General features: G+C 43.6%; 1 protein-coding gene across 1 annotated transcript in view; it reads left to right on the top strand.

The window, feature by feature from the left end:
* Positions 1 to 2,415: 2,415 nt before the first annotated feature.
* NUP160 (nucleoporin 160) overlaps positions 2,416 to 26,176 on the top strand; it is a 40,425-nt gene continuing 16,664 nt past the window's right edge. The window contains exons 1-19 of the mRNA XM_045825630.1: positions 2,416 to 2,746; positions 3,017 to 3,128; positions 7,723 to 7,933; positions 8,517 to 8,739; positions 10,239 to 10,317; positions 10,814 to 10,928; positions 11,650 to 11,808; positions 14,591 to 14,668; positions 14,931 to 15,028; positions 17,035 to 17,119; positions 18,680 to 18,748; positions 20,443 to 20,526; positions 20,820 to 20,990; positions 21,753 to 21,852; positions 22,124 to 22,289; positions 22,645 to 22,772; positions 22,862 to 23,022; positions 24,960 to 25,093; positions 25,748 to 25,818. Of these exons, the coding sequence (XP_045681586.1) occupies positions 2,647 to 2,746; positions 3,017 to 3,128; positions 7,723 to 7,933; positions 8,517 to 8,739; positions 10,239 to 10,317; positions 10,814 to 10,928; positions 11,650 to 11,808; positions 14,591 to 14,668; positions 14,931 to 15,028; positions 17,035 to 17,119; positions 18,680 to 18,748; positions 20,443 to 20,526; positions 20,820 to 20,990; positions 21,753 to 21,852; positions 22,124 to 22,289; positions 22,645 to 22,772; positions 22,862 to 23,022; positions 24,960 to 25,093; positions 25,748 to 25,818 (2,344 nt within the window). The 5' untranslated portion in view covers positions 2,416 to 2,646. The remainder of the gene's footprint in view (positions 2,747 to 3,016; positions 3,129 to 7,722; positions 7,934 to 8,516; positions 8,740 to 10,238; positions 10,318 to 10,813; positions 10,929 to 11,649; positions 11,809 to 14,590; positions 14,669 to 14,930; positions 15,029 to 17,034; positions 17,120 to 18,679; positions 18,749 to 20,442; positions 20,527 to 20,819; positions 20,991 to 21,752; positions 21,853 to 22,123; positions 22,290 to 22,644; positions 22,773 to 22,861; positions 23,023 to 24,959; positions 25,094 to 25,747; positions 25,819 to 26,176) is intronic.

The following is a 26,176-nucleotide window of genomic DNA, read 5'->3' as shown; positions in this document are numbered from 1 at the left end:
AGCAAATGTTTACTGCATGTCTTTAAAGTAACTTCCTAAAATCTATGCTAAATCTTCCAAAGATGAGTGTAACCAGTTCAACCACTTTTTCCTTTGCATTTGCAAATATCCTTCTTCTGTGATGTAATTAGCAACATCCTCTGCTTTATTTTCTGTAAAAGGTAACCACCTAAAGCGAACCTGTGCATAGTAAATGAGGACCATCCTCAATGTAGTGTGCCTAGTAAAGCAATAAAAGCCTATCAAGGCAAGGGTTGGCGTGCCCTCCCCTTTCCTTCCACAGAACTCAGAATCCATGTGAATTTGCCTCGTCTCATCCACATCACCGCGGACACTGCTTACCAGTGGCCACATCAGATGGGCAGTGATAGCTAATGACTATGAGATTTCTTTTGGGGCGATAAAAACGTCCCAAAATTAGATTGTGGTGATGGTCACAGGACTGGGTCAACAGACAGAAATCATTGACTTGTACACTTCAGAGAGGTGAATTTTATGTGAACATTATCTTAACAAAGTTTTAAAAATGCCCTTTAGATGATGCTGTATTCTTCACTTTGTATCACACCAGGAGGTACTTCACATCTGGTTGTCCTTATTAGTGGGAAACGGTGAGGTTGAACTCTGGGTTGACAACTGATGGAAACTGTATTTTTAACAAGAGCTTGAGAAAAGTTATCTACCTTACAGGAATACTACCACCGTATAAGGAAGTTAGAGGATGAAATTAGAATGGGACATATTTAGTAAATCATAAACATGGTAGGTAGAAAAAGCAACCCCTCCCAAAAGAAAGATACCCATGTCCCGATCCCTGGGAGCTATGAGTATGTTACCTTACATAGCAAAAGGGACTTCGCAAATGTGATTAAGTTTAAGGATCTAAAGATGGGGAGATTATTCTGTATCATCTGGGTGGAATCTCGGGAGCTTGAAATCCTGATTCAGGAAAAGTATTTTAAGTGGTAGTTCTTTTCAATAATGCAGCATTTGCATTCAGCAATATTAGAACCTTTACCACCAGTATTGATTGTTCCTGCAAGGAAATACAACTCAGCTTTCTCTCCTGTTCGCCAGATCTGCTCCTCCTCTACTGTTCCCACCAGTTAACAGCATCTACCATTCACCTGGCTGCCAAGAGAAAAACATAGGAACCATCCTAGACTTGACCTTCTCTCTTCCTTTCATGCCCATACAGAAGATCCTACTGACTTTACCTCCTAAACATTCCTCCAAATTTACTCTTTTTCCATGCCACTCAGTGCCTCAATTCTTGCTGGATTCATTCATTCACTTACTCATTCATCAAATACTTTCTGAATGCCTCTTTTGTGCCAGTAGAAGGGGGTGGGGAGAATATAAAAAGCAGGAAGCTCCATTGGTGCAATACTTAATCACAGTGCGAGAGGGAGGAAAAGGAGAGAAACATTAATGTGTGGTTGTCTCTCAGAGGCCCCCACTGGGGACTTGGCCCTCAACCCTGACTCCCACAACCCTGCAGGCCGGTACTCAATCCACTGAGCCACACCAGCCAGGGCTCACAGTTGTAGTTTTTACCAGAATATGTTGAACAGAGCTGGGCATGGGAGTAGTTTAACAGAATTTAAGCAGAGCAAGAAGGAAACATCGAGGAGGTAAAACACAGCGAAAAGGTGGTAGAACCAATCCAAAGGTGGATTGTACAAAGAATGGAGGGATCGCATTGCTAGAGTTGGTATCCTGGAGTGAGCTGCAGAGAGAAAAAATGTGGTCAGAACAGGATGAATGAAACAGAGAAAGACAAAGAAGGGTTGTGGTCACTGGTAATAACAAGTAGTATCAGAAGTGCTTAACGAACATTTTCTACCAAGGATAAAAAAAAAACTTTCCCCATCAAAATCAGTATATTCCTCAACATTGTGCATCTACGCAGCTCTAGATACGGATTAAGCTGCAGTATCTTCCCAACCTTCAGATCACGGGTGGAAGGAAAAGCACATTCCTTTCACGCATACATACATGTGAGCCGAATTTAAGTAATCTCAGTAGGTTGCTCAGCACCAATGTTTTTATTAAATCCATTATGTCTTATCATACAGAATAGTCTCCCGAAAAAAAAAATGCAACACAAAAGGACCCTCTGCCCCTCACTTCCCCTCGTCCCGGCCCCAAGTGTCGGGGAAAGGCGAAGAAAAGGAGGCCAGGTGGAGATTCACAGAGTGACACCCAGACGCAAGAGGCGGGGACCGCGAACTCGGAATCCGGAAGAGGGCGTTGATCTGCCCGGTCCCCCGGACCTCGCCCTCTAGGGAGTTCAGACTCGCAGCCCGCGCCGACTTTTTAAAAATGGAAACAAACCGGGCCCCCGCCCCCACTACCCTGGGGCCGCCGGGAAAAGGGAACCGCACCCTGGAGGCGTCTTGACCAGCCGCGCCAAGGTTCCGCAGGCAGAGTCGGCTCCCCCTACCCCTTTCTCTCGGTGTTCCTCCCTGCCCACCCTTGCTTCCAGCCAACTCGGTGGGATCTCTGCAATTCAAGATCGGAACCGCCTTTCTCCTCCCGGGGCCTTTTCATCTGTCCGCGCCTCCGCCCGCCCCGCCCCCGGAAGTGACGACAGCCGCTGGGTCCCGCTGGTGTCCCGTCGGTCTCCGCGGCAGCGGCGGGAAGATGGCGGCGGCGGGATCCCTGGAACGGAGCTTCGTGGAGCTCAGCGGTGCTGAGCGCGAAAGGCCAAGGCACTTTCGGGAATTCACAGTTTGCAGCGTTGGTACGGAAGCAGCCAAGGAGGGAGCGATCCTATTCTTCCCCTCAAGCTCCTCCCGTGGATCCCTAAATCACTGATCCCCAATTCATCCTCTTAAATCCACATGGCTATAGACCTGGGATCAGAGCTTCCTTAGTGTCCTACTTCTTCCTTCTCTTTTTCCCCTTCTCTTTGTATAGGTTGTCAGACCTTCATCCTCTGCTTCCTCTGCGCCATCAGTCCCTGTCATCCCCAGGCAACCATGTGTGCAGGCTGATCACTCTCCTTTTGCAGGGACTGCAAATGTCTTGACCGGAACCGTGAAATACAGTGAGAGCGCGGGAGGCTTCTACTATGTGGAAAGTGGCAAGTTGTTATCCGTCACCAGAAACAGGTTCATTCATTGGTAAGTGCTGTGTTTGCCCACGCCCCCTAGAAGGTCGGGTTGTTCGGCGTCTGAATTTTCGTGGCTGTTTGCTGTCATTCTCCAAAGCGGTAACCGACAGGAGAAGAGAGAGACTGTTTTCTAATCATATGTGATTCAGGAGAAAATTTAGGAGGTGTGCTTTCTCAGGACTGCATTTAAAGCAGAGGAAATGTAGTTTAGGGGATAGAGCCCTAAAGGCCAGTTTTAAACTAAGCGCATTGTGTTTTTATAGTGCTTTAAAGCTTCCTTCGTTCTACAAACATGTTTGAGCTTTTTCATGTCAGGTACTGTGCTAGATGTGCTTGGGATGAAATGATGAACAAAAACCACCACGACCACCATTTTCATCATGCAAGATGTAGCAGTGTTAGATGTGGACTCGCCTTTCATAGGGCGCTTTTAAGAAGGAAAAAGACATTATAGGGACTCTGAGAGGCTAATGGGAGGGCCAAACGTTATTTGTGGGGCTGGGAAGGCCTTTAAGGAAGTCACATTTAACTTGAAGTCACATTTAACCTGAGATCTGAAGGATGAATGGTTAGCCTGGCAGGGGGTTTGGAGACAGAGCAGTTCAGTAAGTGGGATCACCATATGCAAAGTCCATGAGGTGGAAAGAACTTGGAGAACTGACTAACTGTGGCTTCCGTGCAACAGGAGAGCGTGATGTGAGAGGTGCTGAGGTTGGGGTAGTAGGAAGGACTGGTTATGAAGGACCCTCAGGTCCTTTTTAAGGATTTTGGATTTTATCTTAGGTACATTGAGCAATCATTGAAAGGCTTTGCAGGGTTATTAACATGATCAAAATTGCATTTTTAAAAAATTAATCTACTTTGTGGAAAGTGAATTTGGGTTGGATGAGTATAATAGAAAAGAACAAGTTGCTTTTTTGGTGGCCCAAGTAAGAGATGCTGGTGGCACAATTGTGGGAGTGGCTATAAAAAGAAATAGGTAGATTCCAGATACAGTGAGAAGGCAGGTGCACTAGGACTTTGTATAGATTGAGTACGCATCAGAAGTGATAAGGGAAATGAAGGAGCAAGGACAATTCCCTGGTTTCAGATGCAACTAACCAGATATAGGGTAGAGAAGTTGTCATTTACTGAAAACTGGAATACAGGTGTTTGAGAGATGAGTAATTCTTTTAGATCACAGGTGGCAAACACAAGGCCCAGGCACCGAATTTGGCCTTCCACCTTGTTTTATCCAGCCCCACACCTTGATTCTACCCGGCAGCAGCACCGAGCTCTCACTTAACTGTTATGGAGTAGTTACATTTATACAGTCCTAACATTACATTTGGCCCTTTGAAGGCAAAATGAGGCTGATGTGGCCCCCGGTGAAAATGAGTTTGACACCCCTGTTTTAGATGTACTAAACGGAAAGTGTGTGTGTAGCAGCCCTTTGGTAATGTTACATCCTTTCCCGAGAAAAAAGTGCACATAACCCCCAGCTGGTGTAGCTCAGTGGACTGAGCACAGGCCTGCAAACCAAAGGGTTGCCAGTTCAATTGCCAGTCGAGACATATGGCCAGGTTGTGGGCCAGGTCCCCTGTAGGGAGCATGTGAGAGACAACCACACACTGATATTACCCTCCCTTTCTTTCTCCTTCCCATCCCCTGTAAAAATAAATAAAAATTTTTTTTAAGAAAAGTGCACAGAATCTGAGACAGGAGCTTGTATGCTATGCTCAGACAGGGACAGGAGGCCCTGCGTCTGCAGCTGAGTGAGCAAAGGCTAGAGTAATAAGAAAGGCCCCCGAGGGCCACATCAGGGCTTTGTTGGTTATTTTAGGGCCTTGACTTTTACTCTGCGTGATACAGGAAGAAGCTATTTGAGGGTTTTCAGTGAAGGAGCAGCATGATCTACGTTGTGTTTTTAAAGGATTGCTGTGGCTGTAGGTTGCAAGCAGAGTGTAGTGGGGAAAGGGTGACGGCAGGGAGACCAATTAGGAGGCTGGTGTCACAGTCCAGACAAGAGATGATGGGGACTTAGACCAAGCTGGTCCTGGTGGCAGTGAGAAAAGTTCTGACTGTGGATATGCTTTGAAGGTGAGTTTTGTTAGAATTTACTACTGGAACAGGCGTAGGGCATACAGAAAGAGGGGACTCGAGGATGATCTCCAAACTTCTGACTTGAATAACTAGAAGTTATAGAGGTGCCATTCATTGAGTTGGAAAGAGTGCAGGTAAAGCAGTTGTTTTTGTTTCTTTGTTTTTCGGATTTGCTGGGTCCGGAAATTTTATTTTTTGATGGCTTTAGTTTGAGATCCCTGTTTGGTGTCCAGATGGAAGTGTTGGCAGGAGTCATGAGTTCAGTGGAGACTTTGGGCTGAAGATACAGATTTGGGAACTGTTGGTATTCGATGGCATTTAAAGCTGCTATGCTGAATGAGATTGCCCAGAGAATGAACAGAAATCAGGGTTTCCCAGCCCCTGCACTGTTGGCATTTGGAGCCAGATAAATCTCCTCTACGTTGTAGGGTGTTGAGCAGCATCCCTGGCCTCTCCTCACTACATACATACCAGTAGTGTACACATGCGCACACACATGTGCCCATACACACATTTGGTCGTGACGAGTGAAAACATCTCTCCAGATATTGCTGTGTGTCCTTGGTGAGTCGGGTGTAGAAATAGCCCCCACTTGAAAACTATTGGGTAGATGAGGGAAGAGAAGCTGTCTGAGGACTGAACCCTGGGGCACGCCAGTATTTAGGAAGGTGAGCAACCAGTGAAGGAGACCGAGAAGGAGCAGCTAGTGAAGTAAGAGTTGAACAAAAACAGAGTGGTGTTCCAGAAGCTAAGGGAGATCTTTCCAGAAACAGGAGAGTGAAAACACTGTGAGGTACCACACGTAAGTCAGAGACATGAAAACTGGCCTTGCACCGTGGGGGTCATTGGTGGCCTTGTCAGGAACTGCAGCAGTACTGGTGCAACAGCCCAAGTGGGGTGGGTTCAAGAGAGAAGGGGAGGAGAGGAATCGTGGGTGTGAAACAACTCTCTCAAGGAGCACTGCTGTAAGGGGAGAAATTGAACGGAGGACAGCAGAGCAGTATAGGGGAGAGATAATAGTATGTTTGTTTGCAGTCGAGGGAAACCACTAGAGAGGCATTGAAGAAGCTGAGAAAGTGAGGTATTAGAAAGCAACATGCGTGTTGAAATCATTTAGAATTATGGCAAGAGAAGTGAGACTGACTCGAGCTAGACTTCCTCAAATGAGAGAGGTCTGCAGTGAACAGGGTAGCAGGTGGTATCCGACTGCATGACCTTCAGTGCTGACTGGTTTGGGCACGGAGGGGGGAACCAGCAGGACATGTGTGCCCTACCCTGAGGCCCCACTGCAAGGAGTGTGGTTGAGAAGGCTACCACCGTTAGAGAGGACTCCGGGGCACGCTGTCCTCTGGGAAGACCCAGAACCCAACTTCAACCAGGAGGCAGGAAGGAAGCGTTATTCAGAGATGAGGTTGAGGGTCCAGAAGCTTGTGCTGATGACACAGCGTGAGTTACCAGGAACGAAGTAGCTCTGGGAGTCATCAGACCTCCAGTGGTGCTTACTGCTGTGCGAGTAGATAAGATGTGCTTTGCAGAATGTGTACTGTGAGCACAGAAGATGACCCGGGGTCAAGGTTCGGGAACTAACATGTGGGGGTCAGGTGAGGGAGAAGGAGAGGGTATGCCCAGAGACGCGGGAGTAAAACCAGGAGAGGGTGCTGTGGAAGTCAGTAGAGACGGGTTTGAGAAGGACAGCACGGTCAAGTTTGTGGATGACTGCTGTGAAGAGGTCAAGTTAGAAGACTGAGGAGTCCTTTGGAGTTGGTCTGGTGACCTCGGTAAGAAGAGGGTAGGTTGAAGAGTATAAGACCGGTGAGGACGCAGAGAAAGCTCGGCCATAGAGGAGAATGGAGAAAATGAGGTGGCTGGGTGGGGGCCAGAAGGGGTGATGGAAGGGGAGAGGCCTGGGAAGAGTGGATTTGAAAGTCTGTGGAAGGCTCTGGAAGAAGGAGAGATGGGGGCAGGAGGGAAATACTTGAGAGAGTCAGAGATTGGCCTTTGCTTGCTGGAAGGGGACCTGCTCTTGGGGGAAGGATGTGGGTAACACGGTCAGTGAGGTGATGGGCCGCCCCAGGGCAGAGTGGCGCCTGAGGAACAGTCTGCCCTGCACCCAGCGGCAGAGGTGACAGGAGTAATAGGAGAAACACCCGTGTGTGGCAGGGTTGCTGAGGTTGGGGCTGCAGTTACGGCCTCCACAAGTGATGGGCAGGGGGCGTGACGTAGTGGAGTTTAACTGTATTGAATATTCTAAATAAATGGACTGTCAAGTTTGGAAACACCATCTTTTAACAGAGTCATATAATAAGATTTGAATTTTATATTCTGCTGTTTTGTAAATCTATATAATGTGGCAGTTTAGAACATAAACACTGGTCTGAATTTGTCCAAATTTTTCAAATTGGGAGAGTTCACCCATAAATTATTTTCATATATTTCAGTGCAACAGTCAGTTAGAAAGACAAACATAAACTTCTGAAACAATTGTCTTTTTTTTTGTCTTTTTTTTTTTTTTTTTTAAACAGGAAGACCTCCGGAGATGCACTGGAGCTCGTGGAAGAGTCACTGGACATAAACCTGTTGAATAATGCAGTTCGCCTCAGGTTTCAAAATTGCAGCCTCTTGCCCGGAGGGGTCCATGTCTGTGAGACTCAGACTCACGTGACAATCTTGATACTAACCAATCAGACGGTGCACAGGCTGCTTTTGCCTCACCCTTCCCGGATGTACAGGAGTGTAAGTCAGTTTATGTAAGACCTTTATTCCCCAGGTTCCCCTGGCTGTCCAGACTCAGTGCTGGAGGAATGTCCTTTGGAACTGGGGGAAATTTGGGCTCCTTCTTAGTCCTCACCAAGCACACTTCAATAGTATCTGAAATGATCAGATACATTTTAAGTTGAAGAAATAGTTTTTATTAAAAGGAATGGCTTTCTTTTTAAGCTCGAAAATTTTTTACTTTAAAGAAAAGCTTTCAGCCCTCGCTGGCGTAGCTCAATGGATTGACCATGGGCTGCGAACCGAAGTGTCGCAGGTTCGATTCCCAGTCAGGGTACATGCCTGGGTTGCAGGCCATGACCCCCAGCAACCACACATTGATGTTTCTCTCTCTCTCTCCCCCTCTCTCTCTCTCTCTCTCTCTCTCTCTCTCTCCCTCTCCCTCCCTCCCCCTCCATTCCCTCTCTGAAGAAATAAATAAATAAAATATTTTTAAAAAAAATCAAACTTTTTATAAAAAAAGGCTTTCATAGCAATCAAAAGGAGCTGTGCAAAATTCAGCGTATTCTGATTTAACAGATTTGTCTCTTCAATTGCTTCCCAGGAGTTGGCGGTGGAAGGTCAGATGCAATCGATATTCACTGACATTGGAAAAGTTGACTTCAGGGATCCTTGCAACTATCAGTTAATTCCAGCCGTCCCTGGCCTCCCCCCTAACTCTACCACCTCAGCAGCCTGGCTGAGCAGTGAAGGGGAGGCCCTGTTTGCTCTGCCGTCTGCTGCTGGGGGGATCTTTATTCTTAAACTACCTCCTTACGACATACCTGGTAAGAACGGGACCTGAGCCTGGACTTAACTTAAAGCAAGGGAGGCTGACATTAAAACAGACCTTAGAAGTCCAAACCCACATCCAACCCAGGCATTGCTCCCCTCTCACCCCTGAAATGATCATTCAGTATCACTTACCTGGGAAGCCCCTAGTGGTGTACTGTTTTTTGGTTTTTGTTTTTTCCCAAAAGGAAGCTTTTATACAGTGGATGAAGAACTGTAAAGTTTATCAGAATGTGGGAAAAGATAACTGTCAGACAGCCTATTCTAAGGCCTCTAGTAGGGATGTGTTGTCTACCTTCAACCTGAGATCATGTAACCAAAATAATTGACGCAAGGAAGTGGGGTTGCTGGTGTCCTACTCCAAGTCACCGCCCCCTCCTTCCTGAATTACTGCTTTAGCTTCCTAAATATCTCCCCAGAGCTATCCTTACCCTCTACAGAGAATTCTCAGGCAGACTCACACACTTGAAATCTAAGTTGAGTCGTGCCACTAATCTGCTCAAACAAAGCCTTTAAATGAGAGTTGTCTCACTCAGAATAAACCCAAAGTCCATACACTGGTGTACATCGACCCCTGCGCCCTCACCTTACTTCTCATTTCCCCCTCACCTTCTTGACACCAGCCACTTACCTTCTGAGTCCTTGAGCGTACCCTGCACACATTTTCAGAGTTCTTGTCTGGGGTAGTCTTTCCCAGCTACCAGCGTGGCTCCTTCCCTCAGCTCCTTTAGGTCTTTTGCTCAGTATCCCCCTCGGTGACGCCTTCCCTGACCACACTCCTCAAAGTTGCACGCACATCTCGCCCTACCATTCACCATATCCTTTCCAAGTTTTATTTATTTTTTATTACTACTCAATTTGTTAACTCCCCGGCTTCCCCCACCTCCCTGAGGAATGTGAGTTCCATGGGGGCAGGAGTTTTTTAATTATGTTCACTGCTCCACCTCTAACACTTGGCACTGCCCAACACATGAAAGGTACACAGTGTGAGTATTTGGAAAGAATGAAGTATTTCTTCTGAGCAATATGAGATACTGTTCATAAATGGCAAAAAGTTTCCCTAGGAATCTAAAAATGCTCTTGTTATTGATCTAGTAATGCTTCAAAAGATTTTAGATGTCATGTATATGGAAAGGCATGTCCTAAGAATGGCCTGGGCCTGGCTGGTGAGGCTCAGTGGGAAGAGCACTGGCCCGTAACCCAAAAGGTCACCGGTTTGATTCCCGGTCAGGGCACATGCTTGGGTTGTAGGCCAGCCGGGTCTGCAGCTGGGCGGCGTATGAGAGGCAAGTGGTCAATGTTTCTCTTAAACATTGATGTTCTCTCCTTCCCTCTTCCCCCTCTCTCTTAAAAAGAGAATTCCCTAGGCAGAAATGTGTAAGCTTGTCGCCTGTTATAGAGACCTGGTTCATGGTTGTATCCTCACCTTTGAGTTTCACAGAGTATCATCAGGAGGTAGCTTGGTTGTGTCATGGGTCTGTTTTCGATCTTGTAGGGATGGTGTCCGTTGTGGAACTGAAGCAGAGTTCAGTGATGCAGCGATTGCTTGTAGGCTGGATGCCAACAGCTATCAGGTAAGTGTTATCTGGCAGGTAAATCAAAGGGCCTAAGAATTTAACCTTTTTGTGCTGGTCGGCCTGCTTCCATTCTTAGTCCAAGGCAGATAAAAAAATCATACTGGAAAGTAGAAGAGTCTGCCCAACATCACATTCCACCTGAGCAGAGCCACGTTCCAGAGCCCACTTCCTCTGGGATTGGACACCTTGACCACAGAAACTGGCTTCCTGTGCATGCCCTCTCAGTGTCTACGTCAGCCCTGACTTACCAGACCCAATTTTGAATAATATGAGAAGTAGAATGTTTCTGATAGTTAGAGCAGCAGCATTCCATTGTTAGGTAAAACTTTTTAAAATGGATCATAGTAGTTGGTTATAAATCAAATAGAAAGTGCAGTGATTATTCCAACATGCGAACTCTTGCTCCTGTTGATTAACTGTACATTGTCTCTTAATTTACAAATTACAATGACCAGATGACTATCAATAGTGAAACTTGGCCTTGTGTTTTCAGAGGAGATCAGGGGCCTTCAGATCGTCCCCTCAGTCTTGCTGTTCACTGTGTCGAGAACGACGCCTTCATCTTTGCTCTGTGCCAGGACCACAAGCTGCGCATGTGGTCGTATAAGGTGACTGCTACGTGTTTATCTAGAATAAGTTAAAAAGGGGTTGAGAATTGTTAGAGAAGTGAAGTAAATCTTGCTGCTCCTTGTAGATTCTCCCATCACTTAGTTTGAAAATTACAGGCCATTTCCATGTTCAGGCAGTTTCATTTTTCGTACACTTCTCCCTGAAGTTTTCGTCTATATTTTGAAAATTTTGAGTCCCGTAGAAAAGTTAAAATAATAGTGCAGAATATATCCTTTACTTAAGAGGAACAGCCCTGGCTGGTGTGGCTCAGTGGATTGAGTGCCAGCCTGCAAAATGAAAGGTCGTTGGTTTGATTCCCAGTCAGGGCACATGCCCGGGTTGTGGGCCAGGTCCCCAGTTGGGGGCATGCGAGAGGCAACTGATCGATATTTCTCTTGTATATTGATGTTTTTCTTCCTCTCTCTCCTTCCCTTCCTCTCTCTAAAAATAAATAAAATCTTTTTTAAAAATTTTAAAAAGAACAAATATGTTTTTTGAGATGCAGTTAGTAAATAGTTTCCAAGATTCACAAAACAGTTGATAATTTTATCTCTTAGACTAAGATAATTTCATCTTAGCCCTCAAAAAGAAACCAGTAGGTCCTTTAGCACATAAACAGGCAGAGTGCTGGATATAATGGATGTGCGTCTTTTAAAAGGGAGGGGGACTTGTTTTCTAACCTGAATATTCTTTGATAACACTAATTCTTCTCCTGGGCAGGACCAAATGTGCCTGATGGTGGCCAACATGCTGGAGTATGTCCCTGTGAAAAAGGACCTTCAGCTCACTGCCGGGACTGGACACAAGTTACGACTTGCTTATTCCCCGTCCATGGGAATGTATCTAGGGGTTTACATGCACGCACCGAAGCGAGGACAGGTGGGACACACATGAAATGTATCGAGTTATTCTGTGCGGGGGGGGAGGTGGCTGTGCACTGGAGTCTGTTTCAGTTCTTCACGTCAACCTGGGTGTCTCGTGTGTTGTCTTCACAGAGAATGGGGGTTTGTGCTGATGTGTGGATTAAAAGATCGTGCAGGACAAGCCAGGGTGAAAGGGTGTATGTAGAGAGTTTAAAGGAATATTTAAGGACAAGTTAACCAAAACCAAAGAAGAAAGAACACATGTGGAAGTCTGGGTGAAAAAGTGGAGTTATGAAAAGGGATGTGGGCGTTCATGAGTGGCTGAACGGCAGTGGCAAGCACTGACATCCTTAGTGGCTCAGATGGAAATACGGGTGGTGTGCTCATTCCATGCCATTTAAGGCTGAAAGCTTTTAGTGCTTCACCATTTAGTGTGATGTTAGCTATGACTTTTTTATAAATGTCATTTATCAGGTGGGAAGTTTCTCTCTCTTCCTAATTTGTTGAGTTTTTATCATGAAAGGGTGTTCAGTTTGATGCTGTCATCCTAATTCACGTTAAAACATAGGTCATTTTACCCATCAGTGCTTTTGCGTCATTGGTACAAATGTCCACACAGTGCAATGGGCATATAATGTCATAGTATTATAATGAAAAGAGTTTTGACCTCACTGCCCCCCGAAACAGTTGCAGAGGCCTATGAAACCTCTTTGGACCACGCTTTGAGAACCACTCCTCTCAAAGCCACATCCAGAGTCGAAGGTGGTGTTGTAGGAAGGGGTCAGATTGAGCAGCACTCTTACCCTCCTCTGTTTTGAGCACGGGGGGCTCTGCCAGGGGAGCCTAAAGTTGGGAAGGCCTTGTTGGCAGCCGCGTAACACGTGTGCCTAGTCAGGTCGTAATAAGTTTGGGTCTTTTTTTTTTTCCCCCTTCACAAAAACTATTCCTTACAGGGTTTTTTCTCCCTAATCTATAAAATTGAAGTTTTCTTTCTTTAATCTCTGTGATGGTTTATATCCATGTTTATTCATTTCATTTGTTCCTTGTTTTTCTTTTGGTCCTTTGGATTTTAATTTTGTTGATAAATGTATTACTCCAAGGCTCCTGACTAGCTCCGTCGGTAGAGCACAGGACTCTCAATAAGTGTATTAATCCAGTAGATGGTCACTGATGTAGTGAGCATGCCGTCTGTATTTCCACGTGAGATGGTCTGGCCCGTGGAACAGTCCTGGGCCCGGAATTCTTTACTACTTGTGGTAAAATAAGTCCAGGGGTGAGAGAAAGCACTGGGGGATCTGTAGTGATTTGACATTGCCACAACATCCACATTTTGTAGAAGTAATCAGTCTGCAACGGATTGGAAAAAATAAACCAGTCCTTTTCCACAGGTAGCTTAAGCGACATTGCACTGGACCAGCTAGAGTCTACAATTAGAAATATTTTGCACTGCTGCCTACTGTGCACATATGCAATTGATGTATAACCAAAGCATTTTCATCAAATATTTGCTTTTACCATGAGTGAGGAACTGATGAACTGTTACTTTATGTTTATTTTGTTGTCTTTTTTTGTTTGTTTTGTTTTTTAATGCTGGTTGCCACCTGCTAAGTTGATTTATGTTCCCCTAATGATCTGAGATCTGCAGCTTATGAAATAAAGCTGCAGGCCAGACTGAATAGCACTGCGTGCGTTTTTCGTGTTTCATGCACTCCTGCTCTTTTCCAAAGGGTCTCTCACTGAAATTACTTTAGTGCTGCTTTCTGGGCAGTTGCTTACGTTATAAGGACACAGTTATTGTCGTTCTTATCAGTGAATTTTCTTTATCAAAAATTTATTTAAAACACCCATCAAAAATATTATTTCAAGTTCTAAATGTTTTGTTTTGTCTGTGGAGTTAAATACTAAACATGAATTATTTTATAGGGTTCTATTTTTAATAAAGATTAACTGATAAGTGTTGATTTGTATTGTGTGTATGTTCTAAATTGTCTTTGGTACTTTGGTAAGAATATAGACTTAAAAATAGGTTTGTGACCACACTGAGATACCACCTCACACTCGTTAGGATGGCTGCTATCAAAACGTAAATAAATAACAAGTACTGGTGAGGAAATGGAGGAACCAGAACTCTTAGGCCTTGCTGATGGGAATGTAAAGTGCTGCTGCAGCTGCTGTGGGAAACAGTGTGGCGGGTCCTCAGAAACATCAGTCATGGAAATACCCTGTGATCCCGCATTCTGGGTATATACTCCCTAGAATTTTAAAAATAAGAATTTAAAGTAGGGTTTCAGGGATATTTGTATACCCATGTTTATAGCGGTTTTATTCACAGTAGCCAAAAGTTGGAAACACCCCAGTTATTCATCGATAGATGATAGACAAAATATGGTATGTGCATAAAATGAAATATTATTTAGCCATAAAAAGAATGAGGTTATGATCAATGTTACAGTACGGGTGAACTAAGTAAAATAAGCCAGTCGCAAAGAGACAAACCCTGTTGGTACTCCACTTATATAAAATGTTGAGCAGTCAGTCATATTGACAGAAAGTGTAATGGCAGCTGCCGAGGGGGGAGGGGCGTCGAATGAGTGCGGAGTTTCGGTTTTGTAAGACGGAAAGAGTCTGGGGGATCAGCTGCACAGTAATGTGCATGCACTTAACACTCTTGAACGTTACGATAAATGTGTAGTTGACCACACTTTTTTAAAAATTGGTTTCTGAATGCTAATAACTTGTTTAGAAAAGGAGCACGTTGATTATTTCAAGTAATAAATTGTCAACTTGTGTTTCAACAGTTTTGCGTCTTCCAACTGGTGAGCGCTGAGAATAACCGCTACAGTCTAGATCACATTTCCTCCCTGTTCACGTCTCAGGTAGGTTGGTTCGCCCTCCACGTGTCACACAGACACAGGAAAGAAGTGCTGGCCAATTTCGACTCTGCTGCAGTGGGGTTGAAATCTGAAAATGTAATATTTCACACGTACAAACAAAATGTCATTTGGGTTTCACCAAGTTCATGTACTATCTTTCGTTTTTATGATTTTACCTCTCCCAGTGATACAAATTTAGGTCATTACAAACTACTACCCTTTCTTATTTCAACTCCCCCTCTTCCCTGCTCCTGTTTCCTCCTAGGAAACACTCATCGACTTTGCTTTAACCTCGACGGATATCTGGGCCCTGTGGCATGATGCTGAGAACCGAACGGTTGTGAAGTACATCAACTTTGAACAGTATGTAACACTTAGCTTTTTTTCTTTTTTCTTTTTTTTTTATTAGAGAGGGAGAGAAACATCAATGTGTCGCTGCCTCTCATGTGGCCCCCACTAGGGACCTGGCCCACAACCCAGGCATGTGTCCTGACTGGGAATAGAACCAGCGACCCTTTGGTTTGCAGCCCACGTGCTCAACCCATTGAGCTACACCAGCCAAGGCATAACCCTTACCTTTGTCATCCTACCTCACCCCAAGCAGTTTCATACTCAGAAAACAAGAGCGCTTTTTAGGTGGTACCAAAGTCAAATGTTTGTGTTTAAAGGATTCAGCCCTGGGTATGCATATTGTTGACTATTTTCTGAAAAACCTTCTTTTATACTTACATTATTTCTTGTCATTGGTTTTAAGATGAAATGAGGATTCTTCAGTGTTGGAATGTGATGAAAATACCATGTTTCTTGGGAGAGATAGCACATACCCAAAATACTTCTAATCTGGAAGGGGTTTTTTTTTTGCATCTAAGCAAAGACTATTTCTGGTACCCACAACTTCCAAGAGACACTAATGTCCCTTTGGGTTCTCAGATTACACAAGTACAGTGCTTCTCGAACTTTTTTAAAAACAGGACACTCTTTTATTCAACAGACAATGAGCTCCAATATATAACAAAACTAGTAATGTATGAGTATAAAATTATAACACAATTCAACATGTTGAGAATTTCTAATATATATTTGGTATCTTGTACTTTAATATACATACTATGAGTTACGAGTTATGAATGTTTAATAGTTACAAAATGTATTTTAAAACACTAATTTGGAGTCAAATACTGATGTATCCCCTGAAACACTTACACAGGATTCCCTGGAACACATCTTGACGTCCCTGGAACTAAACTGATTGAACTTTAGGGTCCCTCACGACCTTATACTAGAGAATAGAATTCTAGAAATAGTTGCCCCCACATTGACCCTGAGCAGCCAAATCTCAGAAAATGTGTGAGAGAGTCCTGATAGATGCATTCCAGCAAAGTGGGAAAGAAGCAAAAACTGGATGAGAGTTCAAATCCTGATTGTGCAACTTGCTACCTATCAGATGCCCTAAGCCTCACTTTCCACATCTGCAAAATGGGGTTAAGACATCCTTCAAAGTTATACTGCGCTGCACCTCAAGTAATGTCTAGCATGGAGTAAATGCAGAGTAAGTTAGCTGTTAGATTTGTGTTTACAGTTTTAATTGCAGGAAGCCTGTTAAAACTGGTAAGAGCACATTTGTAAAACCAGAATAAGTTTCTTCTTTCTGAAATGTTTTCTGTTCAGTTTTGTTGTTGTTGTCGTTGTTTAAGATTTTGTTTATTTGTAGAGAGGAAGGGAGGAAGGAAGAAAGAGAAAGAGGAAACATTGATCAGTTGCCTCTGACATGCCCCCAACCAGGAACCTGGCATATAATCCAGGCATGTGCCCTGACTGGGAATCAAACCAGTGATCTTCAGTTTGCAGGACAATGCCCAGCCCACCGACCCACACTAGTCACAGCTTTTTTTTTTTTTTTTTTAAGATTTCATTTTATTTATTTTTAAAGAGAGAGAGAGAGAGATCAATGTGCGGTTGCTGGGGGTTATGGCCTGCAACCCAGGCATGCGCCCTGACTGGGAATCGAACCTGTGATGGTTTGGTTCGCAGTCCCGAGCTCAATCCACTGAGCTATGCCAACCAGGGCTTTTTATTGATTTGAGAGAGAGAAACATGAATTTGTTGGTCCACTAATTTATGCATTCATTCATTGGTTGATTCTTGTATGTGCCCTGACCAGGGATCAAACCTCCAACCTTGGCATATCAGGACGATGCACTAACCAACTGAACTACCCAGCCAGGGCTGAAACTTTTTTAACAGTTGATGAAGTAGTCATTGCAGAGATTCAGTGATGGGGCCCTCCCTGCCCGGATACTGCCAACAGCATAAACTTTGTTTTTTATTCATCACTTTTCTATAGACTGATGGACTGCTTTTCTTTGTAGTAACGTTGCAGGCCAGTGGAATCCAGTTTTTATGCAGCCTCGGCCAGAGGAACAGATCATTATCAGAGATGATCAAGACCCCAGAGTAAGCAACGCTCAAGTTTTATGTAAGGGGATGTTTTCCCCTGATCATTAGTCTCAGAAGAGCCAGGCATATTAGAACTCTTCCGGGGGCAGGTGAGAGAAGCCCGCCTCAGACTGACAGAGGCTAAAATGAGACTGCATTGGCTTGTGCAGCAGAGAAGCTGAGTCAGCCGGCTTCACCCGTGGCTGGGAGAGTGCCCACAGCAGTCGATGTCTCCTCTGTCTCGGCTCTGCTTCCCTCCTTGTTGGGTTTCTTCTCAAGCAGAGCCTGTGCGTTCTGTGAATGAAGCAGCCCCAGAGGAGACAGCACCTCTGTCCCAGGTCCTGGGTAGACACTGCTTGCCTGGCTTGAGTCAGGTGGTATTTCTGACACAGTCACTTTGACCAGAAGGAATAGAACACTCTGGCTTGGCTTGAGAAACACATCCAACCTGGGCCTTGCTCTTGTGGAAGGTTGTGAAGTAAGTTGTGTGTAGATAGTGGGGGAATGGTTCCCCAGAGGTAGATAAGGGATTCGTTAGTAAAAGAAGGGGACATGGGCTCTGGCCGGGCACAAACCTAGGTGTCCTCTGTACTAACCGTTGTGGTACGTGCATATAAAGTAGACATAAGATAAATGTGCTATATGCTGTGAGGGGAATAGCTCTGAAAGGTAATGTATTCGAGAGCAAAACAGGCCAGTCTCCCAGTTTTCCAGGGACACCTCGGGATAAATGGTAGAAAAAGCTTTCAGTTGATGCCATAATATTAAAATGAGATTTAAAAATCATGGTGACTATTTGTAAGAGTGGAAAACCCACTTTGAACATCTGTTGCCATGTTTTTAATCCCAAGAGGTTAATGGCACTTGACTTTTGTCTAAACGCCAGGCACGTGCTAATTATTAAAATCCTTGTTTTTCTCCTTCACTTTGGTCATTGTATCATCCCTCGGAAGTTCAGTAGAAGGAAGGAACTTGAAAGAAGGTCAGTCAGGTTTACTCCTCACTGACAGATCTGGTTTATGAAATTTGGTCAAAATAATTAGGCAGTGTGAGATTTTCCAGTTTATTCTCTTCGTTTCTCCACTTGTGAGAGCTTATTGCAGTGTTTTGTTGTGTTTTTCACATGTAACACTTCTTATTCTTGGCTCCTGTTCTTTAATATGTATTAGAGCCATAAAATGAGTATTTTGTGGACTGTGTAGAAACCGGTCTAATTGTTCTGGTTAGTTTAATTGTTCTTACTGGTACACTCGTATATCACCAATAAATTAGGTTCCCCTCTCGCATTTAGGTGGGGCATTTGACAGGGTGTGCTTTTGGGGGGAACCCAGTGGATCTGCCTGAGGGGCACGCCCTTTTCAGGACAGGACACCTAGTTGACTCAGAGACACCATGGTCTTCACTTCCAGGGGGAAATGGAGAACCGCTCTGCTACCTGTTACTGCTCCAATGTAGAAGGGCACGTGGAACAGAAAGCCAGCTTTGTTGCAAGCCGAAAGCTCTTGAATTCTTCTTCAGGTTTCTCTTAATTTTTATCTTTTTAGAATGATACTAATTTTTGCTTTCGTGTTCTAACAGGAGATGTATTTGCAGAGTCTGTTTACACCAGGACAGTTCATAAATGCAGCTTTGTGTAAAGCTTTACAGGTCAGTGAAAAAATACTTCATGTTTATTTAAGACCAGCTCTTTCTTTTATTACTACTCATTATGTAATAAATGATTGCTATTCATTTTTGTTGTGTGCTTTTGCAATTGTATTGTACTGTCTTGTATAAGTGCTATTTATGAGGGTGTTTATAAATGCTATTGTAATTTTTATAAATGGTCTTCCCATGAAGTGAGACTCCCACCGGGAGGTGGGATGGGTACTTTCCCGTGGCAAATTAAGCATGCCGGTAGCACACAGAGAAGTTTGTGCCTACCCTGTTACAAAAGATACATTACTATACTACATATAATCTCTATACTTGAGAGAAATCCAAAATATTTCCTTGGTTAGTTTTGGTGGTACTCTGTTTTTACCCTTTTGGTAATACCGTGAAGATCTGACTTGGTTCAGGTTCAGTCTGAAATCTAAATCTAATGCCCTGGCTGGTGTGGCTCAGTGGACTGAATGCCGGCAGACTGAGGGATCACATGTTTGATTCCTGATCAGGGCACGTGCCTGGGTCGCGAGCTGGGTCCCCGATTGGGGGCGTGCAAGAGGCACCAGTTGATGTATCTCTCACACATTGATGTTGTTCTCCCTTTCTTACTCACTCCTTTCCCCTCTCTCTAAAAATAAATAAAATCTAAAAAAAAAAATCTAAATCTAAGCTTCAAAAATCACATAATGTATGCTTCAAAATCACATGATTTAAGAGATGCTTAAAATTTTACAAAAGGGTTCTCTAAAGTCACTGAGGCTTCCTTAAATTGCCATACCTGATGACTTGAAAATAGAACATGGCTCACAGAATGGAAAGGGCCCCAGAACCTGCTGCTCTGACCGCCCACACAGGGCAGCATTGAGGCTCCCCTGGAGGACAGCTGCTCTGCCTCGAGTTGCCTCTGCCTCCCTGGTGACAGGTTTCTCCCTGGCACTTGTGTGCGTTGCTGCTCCCAGATGGTGTCATTTAAAAGTTCTTCCCAGTATCGGATCAGATGCAGGCCCCATCCGTTTGGTGGCTTCTTCCTTTTGGAATGTCATAGAGCTTTTTTCTATCCTAGAAGTAGGCCTCAGGTATTTTAAGAATCTTTCCATGTTCTTTAACCTTCTGTCACGTGGTATAGTTTCCAGGCCCTTGACCTTCCTTCTCGGTATGCCATTGGGTATCTGGCTACTGCGTGTTTTCTGTTTTCTCTCAGATAAAACCTCAGAATGACGTGATCCCTTTCTCCCCTTGCATCTCTTCAGCACTTCTTCCTTGTAAACAATGATCACACGTATGATGATATTTCCCATGATACCTCTTGCATCCCAGCAGCGAGGCGGCCACCAGCCCCTCGCTCCCGTAGTTTAGCCTGGGCCGGTCTCGGGATGCGTGTGTTCAGGTCCGTCACACGTCTTCCTTCTGGCTGATTGTTCACTGTTCTGCTTTCTACAGTAATCCACATGTGCCCTGTTATGATTCTTTCAGATTCATGGGTTTCTCTAGTTTATTCTGATCTGCACTGTTTCCAGCATGCTCCGATTTCAGTTACAGAAGTCACTTGCACGATGTTAGGGGTGACTGTATTCTGGGCATGTCTGGTCTCTCTGTGGTGTCGTATATTGCCTCAGTGCCATCTGTAAACTAGAGCATTTTTCATTCAGTTTTAGGTATTATATAATCTTCTCACATGTCTCTCTTAATTTTAGATTTTCTGTCAAGGAACTGAGAGGAATTTAGATCTTTCCTGGAGTGAACTAAAGAAAGAAGTTACTTTAGCTGTTGAAAGTGAGGTGAGGTTTGGGTAAAGAAAGAATACATATATTCTTCCATTTTCATGCGGATTGGCAGATTGGTACTGGGGAATTGTTCAGATTGTTCACTGAACCTTGTTAGTGGGAAGTAAAAACGTTTAAATCTTTTACGTGGGAAATTATACATTTATGTAGTCAATGGCATGTAAGCCACAGTGAATATTCATTTAGCTATAGCTTAGTAAAATAATATTAGATAGCTATGTTTTAGGGGGAGAAAGCTCCTGAATGGTATCAAGAGTTTCTTCTTCTTCTTTTTTTTCCTTTACCAGCTCCAAGGAAGTGTAACAGAGTATGAGTTTTCTCAGGAGCAGTTTCGAAATTTACAGCAGGAATTCTGGTGCAAGTTCTATGGCTGCTGTGTTCAGTATCAAGTGGCCCTCTCTCACCCGCTCGCCCTGCACCTGAACCCGCACACGAACACGGTGTGCCTGCTGAAAAAGGTAAGGGCGCTGGCGCACAGAGGAGTCCTTCGGACGGTCAGTGCGTCCTGCAGAGTGCTCGTCTGTTGTGCGTTGCGCTTGGCTCTTAGGACTTTGGGGTTTTTTGTTTGTTTGTTTTCCTAAAATTACCATTCATTTGTATTTAGATAGTCTTCTACATTACTTATATGTTTTGGCATTTTACTTTATTTACCTCGATATTGAGGTGATTTCAAACTTAATGTAAAACTTACAGGAATAGCACAAAGAAGTTCTGTGTACTCTTCACCCAGATTTACCATTTGTTAACTTCCATTTGCTTTTTTTCCTTCTATAATTTGTTTTCCTGAGCCGCTTGAGAGTTAGTGGAGGACTTCATGCCCCGTTATCTGTACGGGTTAGCACGTGTCTGAGATCAAGGGTATTCTTATGTAACCACAGCACAATTTAAAGATCAGGCAATTCGATATTGATGTAATAACACTGTACAGTTCATAGTCGGATTTTACCAGTTGTGCCTGTGAGGTTTTTTTCTTGACCTACAATCCAATCCAAGATCTTGCATATGTTTGTTTGTATGTTTTTTCCCCTTAATCTCAAACTGTTGTCCACCTTCCTTTGTCTCTCATGACACTGACGTGTTTGGAAGCCTGCATCTGCTGTCTGTAGAGTGTCCCTCGGTTTGCATTTGTCTGGTGTTTCCTCGTGATAAGATACAGGTATCAGTCATTTTACACTTTTACATGTTCACTGAAATGAATGTAACTGGATTTGTATCTCCAGGGGTACCTGTCTTTCCTTATGCCTTCCTCCTTAGTGGATCACTTGTATCTACTGCCTGATGAGAACCTCTTGACAGAGGATGAGACGACCATATCTGATGGTAATAGTGATTATTATGCCCATACTTAATCTCCTTCCTACACGACCGCCATGCTTTGTTCCATATGGAGGCAAAGCCCATTGATTGCCACTGTGACCTTTCCTGGTCATTTTACCACATTGTAGCTACTTTAAGGCAAGCTGAAGAGGCCTGAGCATCTCTAAGACCCCAGATGGATCCTTAGCATTTAATTACTAATATTTTCATATAATATTAATTACTAGCTCTTCATCGGCTTGAGACACGAATGTTAACTTTCTCTTACTCATAGATGTGGATGTTGCTCGGGATGTCATCTGTCTTATAAAATGCCTTCGTCTGATTGGAGAGTCAGTGACTATGGATATGTCAGTAATGATGGAAATGAGTTGTTTCAACCTACAGTCTCCAGAAAAGGCTGCAGAGCAGATTTTGGAAGATTTGATCACTATTGATGTGTAAGGAGAATTTAGGGTAAAGTGCACTTCCTAATGGAAATTTAGCAATTTCTAGTGCCAAAGTCAGGATTTTAATGTACATTCAAGTATGTACAAAGTAGTGGCTTAAACTATTAACTATTAACTGGCCTATAAATTCTGAAACACAAGTATTTTTCTCACATTCATATTGTCTCGCATTTGTGAAAAAATGAGGGGAAATTTGCTTCATGGAGTAAAGTATCTTGTATACCTCCATTCCTTTGTTATGTGGCTGGTTTTCCTGTTTCATAGCACATTGAAGCTTTCAGGACTTACACAGAGTTTGTCTTGTGTGCTCTTGGTAGTAATAGGAGTTTTCTCATTGTCCTTACAGAGAAAATGTCATGGAGGACGTTTGCAGTAAACTGCAAGAGATTAGGAACCCAGTGCATGCCATTGGGCTTCTCATACGGGAAATGGACTATGAAACAGAGGTGGAAGTGGAAAAGGGGTTCGATCCAGGTAAGCGACAAAACAAGCATGCCCTTTTGATGCAGAGAAAACAATGATGCATTTAACAGCCCCGCCCCCCCCTTTTTTTTTAATTGCAGCTCAGCCTTTGAATGTTCGAATGAATCTTTCCCAGCTCTATGGTAGTAGAACAGCAGGGTATATCATGTGCAGAGGTGTGTATAAAATTGCCAGTACTCGCTTCCTCATCTGCCGAGACCTTCTGATCTTACAGCAGCTGTTAATGAGGCTAGGAGATGCAGTAAGTACTGTTTGAGAGGAAACTTGTAAAATCTAAAATCTGAAACCTTGTGTAGACCCGCAGGCACTTAATGGAATGTCAGCTCTACGAGCACAGAGACTTTTGTCTTTATTCTCTGCTCTGTCGCCCCTGCTTGACGCTTAGGAGGTGCTGTGTAAGTGGTTGTTGTTGAGTCAGGAAAGAGTAAGCGTCAGAATCTGAATTGGCAGATTGAGAACAGGGAGCAGATAGTTTCACTATTACCCTTTGCCTGCATAGTGGTGAGAAGTTTTCTCAGGTTGGCTCTTCCAGAATTGAGTGTTATTGGCCCTACTTTGGATGTGGTGGCTGGGTGCCGTTTAGTGGGAGGAGAGAGGAATGAAGAAAAAGAACTCGTTCCGCGTGCCACACAGGGCTCGCCCGAAGCACGGTCTTGAGACCGCGGTCTGTCTTCAGGCTCTCCCATCTCCATTCTGGGCTTCCTCCCCGTCCTGTTCTTCGGCCACCACACTCTACGGACCGCCGGTCCTCGTCCCCCACCCTACGGAGCCTTGCGCGTTCAGAAATTACTTTTCTTCCCACGGTCCGAAGTCCCTTGGGTCCCTCTGTCAGTAACTTCTAAGAGACTGACGGGAAGCAGTCTGATTGAACTGATTTATGGTAACGAGTACAAAGCAACCGAAAGGCCTTTGGGGGTTCCCAGGGATTTTAATATTTTTTAAATCAGAGTTTATTAACCCAAATACATTGCTAATGGTAGAATTTCGGGTGAAAATAAGGAAACACGTCTGGGAAGATGATTTGCTCGGGCCCACCAAGGAGGAGCAGGGACCGTCCCGCGGGTCGGTCGCTTACCGCGGCCCTTGTTAAGTTCTCTTCAGCCTTGGTCCATTTTTCCATTCCTTCAGGGGTTGGGGCTTTTGAGGGTTGTTTTATTATGAACTTCATTGTTTTTTTCCTAAACATGGAAGTAATTGTAGAGCCTTTATACAAACAGAAAGAAAATAGAAATTCACCTGTAATCTTCTGTACAATGATAAACACTACTTTACATTTTGACATACACCCTTTTTTCTATGCATTTGTTTTTTGTTTTATTTCTAGAATTAGAATACATTACATAGTATTCTTTTTTTGTAAACTGGTGGTTTTTATTCTACTTACAAATTTCATCAGCATTTTCACATTATTAAATATTCTACAGCATTATTTTTAATTATCTAGTTAACTTTAATTTTTTTCAATCAATCCCATTCTCGGCCATCCACATTGTTGCCAGTTTTTCCTTGTAGCTATAATTTTCTGTACACCTTTGATTGTATCTTTAGGATAAAGTCTAACAACTAGACTTGATTGGTCATAGGCTGCACACATTATTAAAGCTTTTGGCTGTATTGCCAAATTTTCCTCTACTTTTTGTCTTTTACCCAAGACCAGAAGTATAACAATGGTCTTAGATTTCCCTGTTCCTCTTCTTGAATTCTGAATCCACAGATTTAATGAATGTTAAGCTTTTCAGTGTTGTTTTCTTTTTCATCATTAGCTCCCGTGACTTGGTGAGCTGTTTTTGATTATTTTACACGTTTGGGTAGATATTTTTGCCCTCTGCTATCCCAAAATATAATAGGTGTGTTGCTTTTATTTATGTATACCTGTTACTTTCCCTTTAAAATTTATTTATTGATGTCTAGAGGGGGGAAGGGAGAGAAACATCAATTTCTTGTTTCACTTATTTATGCATTCATTGGTTGATTCTTGTACATGCCCTGACTCAAACCCACAACCTTAGCATATTGGGACAATGCTCTAACCATCTGAGCTACCCAGCCGGGGCTGCATATATGTTACTTTTTGTATGCCCTTTGTAATTGTGTTTGTTATTATATTTTACCCCCACCTTAAGAGTTACAACCACTAATTGCTATGCACTGTCTCCCCCGACCACCCATCACGTACAGGTGATTTTGGGAGCCGGTCAGCTCTTCCAGGCACAGCAGGACCTGCTCCATCGAACAGCTCCCCTGCTCTTGTCGTACCACCTCATCAAGTGGGGAAGTCAGTGCTTGGCAACTGATGTTCCAGTTGACACACTGTGAGTTTATTCTTCTAATTATTTCTAAAATAAATCGTGAGTGTAATTTTTTTTTCATTGTCTTACAAGAAAAAAATTATCAACATTGTGCTGTAGTGTATTTTGCCTTTAAAATGCGAAGAGCTCTTAGAGTCTTCATTTATTAAGGTTGAAGGCAGCTTATAGGAATTAAAATAATAAATATATATTTATTATGTTATTATACATGTGTGTGTAATATAAAGGTAAATCCCGTTGAAAGGAAAATAAGGTGATGTCAGTGGAAAAGTTAAACCACATACTGAAACGTTGTGTTAGTTATTAAAGGTAGGCTGAGATTTTTTATAGTTCAAAGAAGAAAGAAAATCCAACAGTTAGAAGATTCATGTTTTCAGCAAGATACACCATTCCCTTTTCTCTGGCAGGGTGAGGCTTTTCCCAGCATGGAGGTCTCTGAGAAATGTCTGCCGTGGCTTCTCACTGAGGGGTCGCTGAGTGGTGTCACGGGCAAGTGTCAGAACCATGACACATTTTCCAGGTTTTTTCGTGCTTTCAGTGGAGCTCTCGTGTGCAGTTTGTTAATGACATTGGCAACATTCCTGATAGAATAGCTTGTTGAAGTCATGTTGGGCATCACAGAATTTACGAAGCTGGTTTTTCCCCCTTTTTTCACAGGGAGTCTAACCTCCAACACTTATCAGTACTGGAACTGACTGACTCTAGTGCTTTAATGGCGAATAAATTTGGTAAGGACTGGACTGTGTATGCATCTGATTATAAATGTGGCAGTTATTATATATTCATTAAAGTGGTCTCTCACCACGTTTATCATAGAAAGTTTGGCGAGGCTCTACTTTCACTTGGAGAGGGTTTGTGCACGCTGTGGCCTGAGACCTCTGGTTGTGACAGCGGGTCTTGTGGAAACCGTAGTCCCAGACGAGGCATAAATTGGGGGTGTTGCTGCTTTGACACTCCAGTGATTAATTCAAAGTCACTTTTTAAGTTTACTAAGTTCGTGGTAGCTTTTGTGATCTTAATCAGTATATGTTCAAAAAGGGACCCTCTCTCATGCTTGAGAACCATCCTGAGGAATTTATTGTGGTT

Source organism: Phyllostomus hastatus, unplaced genomic scaffold (assembly GCF_019186645.2).
Source record: "Phyllostomus hastatus isolate PE091 unplaced genomic scaffold, TTU_PhHast_1.1 phas_scaffold_585, whole genome shotgun sequence".
NCBI lineage: Eukaryota > Metazoa > Chordata > Mammalia > Chiroptera > Phyllostomidae > Phyllostomus > Phyllostomus hastatus.
Note: the sequence above shows the minus strand (reverse complement) of the source record. Positions and strands in the feature narration are given on the sequence as shown.